General features: G+C 48.9%; 1 protein-coding gene across 10 annotated transcripts in view; it reads right to left on the bottom strand.

The window, feature by feature from the left end:
- Positions 1-6: 6 nt before the first annotated feature.
- LOC116850399 (nephrin-like) overlaps positions 7-11,613 on the bottom strand; it is a 539,959-nt gene continuing 528,352 nt past the window's right edge. For all 10 annotated transcript variants that reach the window (XM_032828638.1, XM_032828641.1, XM_032828642.1 and 7 more), the window contains 2 exons: positions 6,037-6,267; positions 7-4,328 (listed from right to left, as the gene is read on the bottom strand). In XM_032828638.1, the coding sequence (XP_032684529.1) occupies positions 3,988-4,328; positions 6,037-6,267 (572 nt within the window). In that variant the 3' untranslated portion in view covers positions 7-3,987. The remainder of the gene's footprint in view (positions 4,329-6,036; positions 6,268-11,613) is intronic.

Genomic DNA, 11,613 nt, shown 5'->3' with positions numbered 1-11,613 from the left:
CCCCCTTTCATTCGTTCTTTCATTCGTTTACTCTCATTCTTTCACTTTCTCTCGCGCCTTCTGCCCACGCCACTCGTATTCCTTTTTTTTTACGCCTATCGATCATTCGAAGCGCGCGAACTTTTTCGCGAACAAAGTTCACGTTACTCCATTCCATTAGAGGGATACGCCGATTCGTTAGTTCTATTCTCGCCGTAGAAGTTTCATGACTTCGTTGCACGAAGTGTCACGTGGAAGACCAGTTTTTGCAACCTTACAGAGTGAAGTTTCGCTTCACGCGGGCGTAGAGATCCGCGGACGTCGCACCGTGCTCCTCCTCATCTCCTCATCCTCGCTATTTCCTCGCTATTTTCTCTTTCTATCTCTCTCTCTCTCTCTCTCTCTCTCCTCTCTTTCTCGAATAAAATCGCGCGAAGTAACGGTGACAACGATTTCACGGGGAACCCGTTAAAACTATGTATATATTTACACACACACACGTGCGCGCACAACACGCACCCAGTGAGGATATGCTCTGCAGTATCATCGGGAATGTTCGAGTTTCTCACGCTAGTCCGCGCGAGCGAGATTATTCGACGTTCGCGGGAGTACAGAAAAACTCATTGTCAGCGGTAGAAAAATTTATAAATGCTCTATCACAATTACATATTATACCAATAGAGTAACGCGCGTCTGGACACGGTTGAATCGTTTCACTTTGTCCGTCACACTCCGGCTCGGCGAATGTTCGCGAATATATTCGTCCCTCCCGAGACATGGCAGTGGAGATATGGATATGGTCTCATCGCTGAACCGTTCGTTAATTTATTTTAGTTGTTCGTTTACTCGAGACTGTAACGATACGCGGCAGAGACACGGTGACGGTCCACCTGTCTATCCGTCCGTCTGTCTTGGAGATTCGACATGCGTTCGATGACTCGTCGACGCGTTTGCATAAAAGGAGAGTATGTCTCCGAAATTTTATAATATCGTTTGCCACGTTCGATAGCCTGCGAGCGTAAATAGCGCGGATATCGTTCGATATCGCCGATATCGCGTGCGAAAGTTGCGCCTCAAAAATATCGAATCTGTGATTTAAACGGAATATCGATGCTTCGTTTCTTCTCCTCTTTCCCCCTGCTCTCTCTGTCTGTTTTTCTCTTTTTTCCTCCCCCTTTACCGCGATATCGAAGCCGATCGTTCAACCTTAAAACCGCATTTCACGCCTTCAAACTACACGCCAAAGTGGCATCGAGCATTCTCTTTCTTCCTTTCATTCCGCGTTTCTTCCTCGTCTCCTCCTCGCGCTCGTCACCCCCTCTTATTCCCGGTATATTTTCGCGCGGTTCCTCCATTCGTCTTCATTCGAGCCATCGGAAAAGGGGTTCGTTCGAGAGCCTTTTATCTTTCCTCGTGTTTCACGGCCTGATGCTTCCGGATCGACGCCTCGTTGCTACGATTCCGATTTATTTAAGGACGCCGCGAGATGCGAGTCAAGTTCGCGCGGGAGGCGAATAGTAATCGCGTTTCACTCCCCATAAAAGAAAAAAAGAACGAGGAATATGAGCCATAAAGGAAGGATGAGGGAAGATGCCGACAAGACGCAAAAATCTATATCATATTATTGGCAAAGTGATCGCAAATTTCGTAGGATGTCCTATTCACTCTGTTTAAGGCGGATGTCTTATCATCAACAGTCGCTAAAAGTTTGCGGCCAACACGTATTCCTATCTACCTGCATATTTTTCACGATTCTATCGATTAATTCAGAAAGCGTGAAAACGTTCTTTCTGGATTAATTGACAGTAATGAGAAACGCGCAGCTAGAAACGAATACAACTGGCCGAAAATATTTCAATTTGATCTATCGAGGATACATCTATCGATAATCGTATCGAACAGTAGTACGGTATCAACCATGCAGATGGCGCTTTTGTACGAGGCGACAGCTTCAATCGCGCGGACATCTTGGATTTCGATCTTTTCGCGCCGAGCAGCCGCCACTGACACATCGATCGACATCACTTCGCGTTTTACGCAACTTTTCTCGGTCGAAAGTGAATCTCGCGCGCAAATAAGTATCGGGAGTGCCGACAATAGCGATGTGCGATCGTTTGGATGTATGGAAGGTACGTTATTAAAACGTAATTTGCTTGTTTTTGTATATATATATCCGGCGCTTGTCTCTTACGCTTGCCGTTACCGTCGACTCGCTCGCGTAGTAATAGAATCGGACGATCGTCGGATTGATTGATTGGCGATTAGAAATTCAATGATATTCGATTCAGAGAAAAAGATGAAATGACGCCAGAGACATACGCGACGTCGAATCTCGAGCAGTGGCGTCGGTCTGTTGGCGAGAGAGAAAGAGAGAGAGAGAGTAAAGAAAGAGGGATGTATAGAGCGTGTAGTTGTAGAACGACGACACGTTCGCGGTGCGCGCGTCCTCGATCTTTTTACGTCGAATGGCCGCCATTAACGCATCGATCGACATCGCTCCGCGTTTTGCGCGTATTTCGTCGGTAGAAAGTGAGTGGTCTCGTGTGGAAGCAAGTGTCGGGAGTGTCGATAATAGCGATGCGCGATCGACGGGACGTATCACAGGTACGTTATCGGAAAGTAGTCTTCTGCTCGTTTCTCGATATACTCAACCGGTACTTGTCGCGACGTGCCGCGATGTCTCTTACGTTTGCTATTACCGTCGACTCGTTCAAATATTTAGCAGTAGAATCGGACGTTCGTTGAATTTATTAGTCGGAAATTAGAAGTGCAGTGGTAATCAGAGAGAGATTGATAATGTGACGCCGGAGACGTACGGGCACCGAATCTTGGTAGATAGGGTCGATCTGTCTCGCGGATTTAATTAACAGTGACGAGAAACGTGTAGCTAGAATGTGGCTGGTTGAGAACTTTTGGTAACTGTCGAATGATAAGGCATCCGCGGAATTGAGTGCACATGAATTTAAATTTGGCAAAAACTGAAGGGGAGGAAATGCCCAGAAAAAAAAACAGACAGGTCTCGAAGTGCTTTTCCGTCGATGACCGCGCGACACGCGAAGTAGTCCCTCGACGGAAAAAACGTCGTCCCCCGCAAACGCACTTGAAATTCGGCGTTTAATCTAAGCGGCATTCCGTAACTCACAATTCAGTTTCCCGTGCTTGTCGAGGGAAAGAGAAAGGAGAGAGAGGATGAAGAGGGATGAATGCGAACTCGTAGAAATATCCGAGAAGACACCGCCGTCGGAGATCATTCGCGTGCGAAGTTAAAAAGGGGGCAAAGAGACGGGGAGTTGGGTCGACGGCCGAAAACGGAATGTGGGAACTTGGCGGGTGCCCGCCGAGGCGATGAACTTTGCGAAGTTGCCTGCTAACTTCGCCCGCATACTTCCGCTGTTCTCCGCGCTCCCGGAGGAGAAGAACTGGCGCACGGCGATCGTATTTCGAGAAACAATCGCGTCGGACGATGTTTCTAGTCTCGCGAACTGCTCCGCAAGCCGTCCCCGCGCGAATGTCACGCGCCATGTCTCGCGGCGTCGTTTCAGACCGCGCGGAGTCGCTCCCGATTCCGATGGCAATTCGCGCGCGAAATCGGTCCCGCGCCAAGACCGCGAGGTCACGCAGTAAGTCCAACGCGTGATCCGGCGTCTTGCCGACCGCAGCTGCCGTTACAAACCAACATTCCCGCGCTTTCTCACCGAGCGTCTCGATCGCGCGAGACGCTGGCGAACTTCGTGTCACGGGTGGCACTCGGCGACTCGAGAAGCCGACAGACAGCCGTCACGATACTCATGGAAAGTCGCTCTCTCGAACACGCGACGATTCTCGTGTGCTCTCTCGAGTCCCTCGTCGAGGTCTGGCCGTCGTGAGTCTCGCGACCTCCACGCGACGGCCGCACGCGACGATCGCGACGTCGTGCGAGTCCCTCGAGTGTCGCCGTAAGGTCTAAGCTGCGACTGTTCGCGGCGACGATCGCGGCACCGCGTCACCCGCGGCACGAGTCGATCTTCTCTAGACGCAGCTCTCCGGTAGCCTGTTCGCCATCAGTCTCCGCTTGATCGCCTCGCCGTCGAGGCACTCGCCCGCCACGACGACGCCCTGTCCGCCGCCCACGACGACACCCTGAGTACCGCCGATGACGACGCCCTGTCCGGCGCCCATCATTACCCCCGTCACCGGCATCCCCGGCAGACTCGGTATCGTGCTTCTCGATGGTAACCTCAGCTCCGTCGGCCTGCCCGCGAACTTGTGGCAGAGCTCGTCTATGCTCGGCGTGGGCCCGGGCGTGACCCAGTGCTCTGGGGGATAACCGCCCGGGTAACTCGGCGGGCTGACCTCCACGAGGTTACCCTCTGGAACACCGAATCGAAAGAGGGAACTCTTTTGGGAGGCTGTGTCTGGCGTGGATGCGTTATGAGGCAGAACACGCCCCCGAGCGAACACGCCTGAGAGAAATCGCTTGTCTTTTTATTTTTCGTTGATATTTTGAGTCTTACGGAAACTTCGGAACGATTAAGACGCGCGCAGGAAGTTCGTTCGGCTAGTATACTCTGAGACACGGAACGACGTTCCGTCGAATGGACTCTTCTCTTGGCTATTACCCTTTTTTGCGCGAACGGAAATAGATATGAAGGGGGAAAGGCTCTTCTCTACCTTTCCGGTGAAAACCGCTACGCTCCCGTGAAAATAATTCTGCCCGCCGCGATTTTGAAGATGGGAAGTTGAATTTTCTCTTTTCTCCTCGCTCATTTCTCGAACAAACTTCAGCGGTCGGACGCGCGCTTCAGAAAGTACGACGATAGCTGACTAAGATCGACGTTTTAAAAGAATTAAACCGAATAATTTTTCCTTCCAGCAAAATTTAATTGGAAGTCGCGGCTCCACGTAATTTCTGGAGCTTGAAAATTAAACGAGAGTTACCGGTGCGAGAAAGTCGCATTTTCTAAAATTTCTTTTTCTCGATCCTCGATTTGGACAAAATCTTATCTTGTAGCTCATCTTGTAGCGTGTGTTTTCAGAATAAAGGTACGCGAGAATCAACATTTTCCGTGCTTACAATTCAGTTCTAGAAAATTCGAGTAATTTATTCAAATTAAACACGTGGAAGAAATTTGGTATAATCTCGTTTACAAATCGTGGAAAATGGGGAACGCGAATTTTGCCTTTATATCCCTCAAATATATCTCGTCTCGAATAACAGTGCGCCGTCAGAATTACGTAGGTAAAGTCAAAGTGAAGTTTATCTAAATTTAACCGAAGAGCAAGGTTTCCGCTGTTTTATTCGCCGTTTTATTCTTTTAAAACGAATCTATGTTCGAAAAAACTATTTTCATCCCCGAGAACTAATCATTCGGACTTTCGAACGGAAATATCGTCACGTGCGTCAAAAAGCCTCCATTACCGAACATCCTGTACAAACGTGAGCGGATCCAGAAAACTCTTTTAAAAAAGTCGAAAGTTCTCGCGTCGTTTATCCAATCTAACGCCGCGCGTATTTAACTCAATATTAACACATTGTTGACCGACCATGAGGAAATTTCTATTTTACCAATCGAATTGGCCCTTGTCGGTCGATCCGCGAGTTTTCTCGCGTTTTCACGGTTTAGGCGAAAAAGCAACCAAAAACTGGGGTTGGACAATATTGAAAGCGCTCGCGTTCAACAATGTGTTAACGCAAACTTATGTGAAAAATAACGGGTGAAAAATAACCGACGTTCGTTGATGATTAAAATAACTGGTCGACAATGCGTTTTAGGCGGCTACGCGAATCCCTTCCTCTCGTTTTTTTTCAGATATTTTCAATATCGAATTTTTAGATCTTATTTAACATCGAATTTTTATTTCTTTTGACCAGCAACCAAAAGAAAAAAAAAATATATATAGAAAAAATCCTAGTGAATTTCCACAATCTTAGATTCGGAGAGGACACGCGCGCCTTTTCCTCGTTCTCCGCGTGTACGTACAAGCTGTTCTACATCGGACACAGTTTGCAAACGATCGTAATCGGGCTTGCGCGCGCGCGCAAGGGTGTTTAGCGGCGACGGCTCCGTAGAGTCTTACCGAACTTGTTCGGGATCACGTCGGGATCAGTCTCTACGGTCTGCTGCGGATTCTGCAAGGGGTATTGTTGGGGCGGCAACTCGCTGAGTTCCGCCGGCTTCTCGTGCCGCGGTTTCGCCACGCGCTCCCGACGTACTCGCACCACTACAACCAGGATGATGAGGACCAAGGTCACGAGAGCACCGACCACCACACCTATCAAGGGTGACAGCACAATGTTGGCGTCTTGACCTGGAACAAGGCAAGAATACGACACCGTCTTTACTTTCCCTCTCTGGCATTCATTCGCGACGGAAAATCAACATTTGCCTAATATCTATCTCGCGATCGAGCGAGTAGTTAGCCCGACATGGTAACGATCGCAAATGGCGAAGAGACGGTCGCGACTCTCCGTTAAACCGCGGTGGCCGAAGAAACGCAAAGTTAACGCGGCTAATTCTCCGAGGCGGAGGAGGATTAAGCGCGCCGTGTCACCGTGAAGAGAAAACGACTACTGGACTAGTCGTCCGTTGTCCCAGGGCTACTGGGCAAGTCCCCTCATTTTTTTTCCTGCTTTTCTTCTCTTTCTCTACGGGTCAGCTCCGCTACACGCGCAAACAAACCGCACGAGCACGAACGAGGAAGCGTTTTATATTCTTCAACGTCGGGGGGGATTACGTCTGGCGTGCGGTATTTTTTCGCGGTGCCGTCACGTGTACGTACGCGGTCTCAGCCGCATTTTGTATTTTCGTATCGCTCGCGGAATCTCAAGTAGTGATGGCGCGCGGAAAGTATCCCGGGGACTTGCGTGGAATAGCGCGTGGTGCAGCCGTAGCTGCAATAATTCCTCGTGCTTCCCCGCGAATGGGGAGAACCGCTAAACACAAATGTCATTTCGATCCGATGCGGCGCGAGTCCGATGTTGCAGTGGAAAAGTGTTGAGGATAGAGGAAAAAAGAAAGAAGCAATATCAGCTTCATATCTCGGTCGTTGAACTAATGTCCATTTTTCAAGCAACTCTTTCCAAGTACGCTCGAAATTTATGTCACGCTACAACACCAGCTACACGCTACACATCGCACTATATTCCAGTCTTGTAACGCGTCTTATCTGGATAAATCACCAATTTCTCAATTTTCCGTACTCTCCAAAATTTATCGCAACGATCAAGGCACGGCTGCGTTTCGCCTCGTTGCTTAACCGCGACTATGTAACATGTGATTGCCAAGCGCACACAGTTAAGTGTTACAATTATTTCTCTCTCTCTCTCTCTTTCTCTCTCTCTCTCTCCTGCGCAAACACTAGATACACGTTGGGCGGTATGAGAAATCTTGCAGCATTATTTTTCCGCTCTCTCCCGCGCCCACCTCGCATCGTCGTCGCGCGGCCGCTTACACGTGATAGCGTAGCCCGCTTGATAGCGCCGGCAGCGTGAGACCGTGCCTGCTGTTTTTGTCGGATAATTAACAAAACTGCTTTCTTGCAACGCGAGCTGCACCGGCACCGGCGCGATCAACTGCGCCGGCGGCTTGTAAATGTGGAGAGTCCGCGCGTGTGGAGAAGTAAGTGCGGCGAGAAAGTAGGTACGACCGAAAATGCATCGTGTGCCGCGTGCCTCTAATTCTTAAATTCTCGTCTGGCGCCAACTTATTCGCGTCGATTAAGCCAACTTCTCTCTAGACCGCCGCGCGTTTATATCGCGCGGCTGAACCGTGTAAATATCGTTTAACGCGATGTAGCATCCGCCGCCATTTAAGAAGCAATCGATATTACTATTCGCGAGAAATTATCTGTGAGGTCGAACATTTATTTTCCTTTTTTTATCGAATTCTTTTTAAGTGAAATTATTAATAGGGGATTTTAAAAAAAAGAAAGTAATTGGAAAAATTTTATAACTGTTTCTGATTATAAAAAAATTAAATCGCGCAAGACTCGGAAAATTCATATAAAATTTAATTATCACGTTTCAGTTGTCAGTTTTTATGAGGAATCCTTCGCGATTAATAATCGCTCGCGAATAAAGCGATTGAATCGCGAAGACATTTGAGAGATATCAGGAGATTTCTAAAGAGAGGATCAGAGAATATTTCTTCGCAGCGGGATGAAATATACAGGTGCAAATGAAAACAACGATGTCTGTTTTTACAATTATCATAGTTACTACAATTGCGGGGACCACGATACTCTCGTGCAATTTCGTTTTCATTTTCGTGCGAGGAATCCCGCGCGGTCGACGGTTGTTCGCGAAAATGAAGCGATAATCGTAAAGACATCATAAAGCAGCGCGCCGACGACGCCTCGAGTGATTAACGAGAACACCCCGTAAGAGAAAGGCCGTGTCAGGTCAATCGGATCGCGATTACGTCTCGTTTGTACGGCGCACGGCTCGCGTGCATAATACAGGCATATTTATGCGTGTAAATGCATTAAGGCGCACGTGTGCCCGCGCAGTGTTATACGTGTGAGGTATTTCGCCGGGGTACGTGGTACGCGTAATGCCCGTAAAACCCGGGGTTTAATCAGCCGGCAGCCTAGGTACACACTCACCATGACCGACCCCATAACCCAAGGAACGTTCCGCACCACGCGCGGTATTATGCCGGGCATGGTGTCGGACCGTAAATGAGCTTCCCCGGGATCTACGCGCGCGCGCACCCGGCGCGTACAGAAGCGCAGAGAAGACGGGCGAGCGAATGCGCCAGCTCGAGAAATTCGTACACGTACGATTTCGACATACTCGAGTGGAAATCGTATCGTTTACGCGACGTACGACGACACGCTTCCTACCGTGTCACATCGATTGCACCACACACACACACACACATACATGCACGCACAAACGTCACGGAGTAACGTTTCACGCGTACGTTCACATTACGAGCTCGAGCGGATTTTGCGGAAGCGCCAGGGCGCCGAATGTGCCAGCGAGGAATTTGCGACGAAGGTCGCGAGATCACGCGAGTTGAATCGTCTCCTCGAAGGCGCGCGAATTTACGCGCGATCGACACGAGTTTTGCGGCGAGGGAAATGTCTCACGATATTTATCTCGCGTCGAAGCACTTTTTCGGCAGAAGCTGCCACCTGTATCTTGCTCGTGAGGGTCTCGCTAGCTTCCGGTGTGTTGCGTGTACCAAACAGCGTTACATTGCTCAAGGTACATATTTACGCGACCGCACGGAACGCAAGCCGTTGTTGGCGCAACGATCCCGTGTGCCGGAAAGATTAAAAGATCACCGGCGACACGGACGGGGAAGCACGACGTGCAATTGTGCAAAATTATCGTGGAGGTTTTCGCTCGTTCGATTACACGCGCGCACGCGATCTCGGGGCGCGTCGTTAGATCCCTTCGCGTTTCCTTATCGACGTTATTGCGTTCACCATGTTAATCTATGCGCCATCGATTTGCGTTTCGCAACCTCCAGACGCGCTCTCGCGTACATTTTTCGTGTAATTGCCCACGGCTTCGACTAGACTATAGAGGAAGATTTATGGAGGCCGCGGCGGGGGCGGAAGGACACGTACGGCGAGCGTGTCACGTGTGAGCACACATAAGTGACACGGGGTCCCATTGCAACGAGCTTAAGAAACTCTCGTAAATTCATCCGGCTCTGTAGATGAATTGCAGTAAAGCTTTTGACAATTTAGCGGAGGAAGATTTATGGTGTCGGAGTACCACAACGCGTACTACCACGACGGCTCGAGCTTTTAAATATTTCATTTTATTTCCCCTTCTTCCACGCGCTGCATTAGCGAAATACGACTCGCTATCTTGCTAACGCAATTATGTCAATTCTTACTTTACCTCGTTTTGCTTTATTTTATTTCATACTTCACTGAGGAAATTTTTGTTCGTTCGTGGGATTGCGCGATATAAAATCAAGGCTTTAGATCACTCTCTCTCTTTCTCTTTCTCGCCGTGTGTCCTTCATTCGTGTCCTGTCTCGTGTGTGCTTGTAAGATCGACGGATAATTTTTCAATTTATCATTACTTTTCGGCGAAAGAGTATGAAACTTACGCTCCGTGGGGAAGACTGGATACAGTTAGCGCGATCGTATACAACCCTAAGCCTCCGATACTGTCTCGTAAAAGTTGCAATGGAAGTTTAATCGAGTTCTACGCGGAGAAACGTCTGGTGCCGAGGTAGTAAAGATAAACCGGTCCTTATATCGTCGATCCTTGAGAAAGGACTAACGGGATTCTCCAAGAGGAAGTGAGAGAGGGAGAGAGAGGGGCAAGAGAGAGAGAGGGAGGAGAGAAAGAGAGAGTGAGCGGAAGAGAGAGAGGAGACGGCATATCCCAGCGGATTTCCGAATCCCAAGTTCATCGAAGTTTAGATCACTAATCGGACTTGCAGTAGGGTCAGGGATGGAATCTAACCACTCGGATTATTTGGGAAAAAATATCCCTTCGACGCGCGCGCGCGCGGATACGGGGGTTCAAAAAAAAAAAAGTAAAAGAGAACACTGTGATCGCGTGTCTGAATTCGAAACGTTGCGAAACTTTTTCTGTCAGGGACATCAAGGAACTTTGTGCGTATTTTGATCGATCGCTCCTGTCGCTCACTGTCGCGAATTCGTCAAGAGATCTCGCTATAAAAAGAAGCAATGTGTCTACCAACAGAATATTTTAGTGCTTTCCGAATTTCGACTCGTTCGTCGCGACTGATAACAGTTGAATAATTAAATTAAACAGCGCGTATGATTAATTTAAGTACAGGAATTTTATTTACGATGTCATCATGAAAATCTTGTTATCCCGGAGGAACCAGAGAATAACGTTCTACTTGAGAGCAACCACATTTGTTCTCTTTGTTCCACCGTTTCCACGTGCCGTAATACCTCACCGCAATGGACGTAATAGCGCAAGCCAACCCTCGCGGTCACAGTGTAAAAGTTATGCCGCATGAATCAAAGCGAGGAGCGTTATATTCCTTTAGGGGTTAAGGGAGGATCGTCTTTAGGGAGGGGGGGGGGGAAGTTACACCACCTAACGGCGGTGTCCGCGTCGGAGGTAAGACGGAGCTCGGAGGTCATGTGGCCGGTTAAGTCACCAAGAAGCCAGGCTTAGCTGGCGCCCAAATCCAAGTTCGGCTCACCTGGATTAATCCCAACATAGGGTCGACCCCAAATCGCTGTTACGCCGTCTTTCCCTCGGTTGGCTAAATCGACTTAGAGTCTCCCTTCTCCTCCCTCTCTCTCTCTCTCTCTCTCTCTCTCTCTCTTTCTATATCTATCCTCGGCTTTCAATTAATGAAACGCGGCTCACCTTCATCGCTCCGTCGCCATGGATCATTCCTCTCGAATCTCTGAACCTCACGACGTATTTGGGAGCCTCGAATTGAACGCACCAATGGTCGAACGTGTCCTAGTTACCGACCGCCCATGCCATCGTTCTCTCGTTATTAATTGGATCGTCCCGCTTTTGAAGGAGCTTTATCCCGAAACCAAGAACGGGTTTACGGGGTTTTGGTGTGCTTCGCATGTGTACATACACGTTTGTATGTGAAAAGCGCGGTCTATTAGAGAGAGAAAGAGAGAGAAAGAGAGAGAGAGAGAGAGAGAGAGAGAGAGAGAGAGAGAGAGAGAGAGAGAGAGAGA

Source organism: Odontomachus brunneus, unplaced genomic scaffold (assembly GCF_010583005.1).
Source record: "Odontomachus brunneus isolate Ranch 3 - 2012 unplaced genomic scaffold, Obru_v1 Obru_scaffold_144, whole genome shotgun sequence".
In the NCBI taxonomy this organism is placed as follows: Eukaryota; Metazoa; Arthropoda; class Insecta; order Hymenoptera; family Formicidae; genus Odontomachus; species Odontomachus brunneus.
Note: the sequence above shows the minus strand (reverse complement) of the source record. Positions and strands in the feature narration are given on the sequence as shown.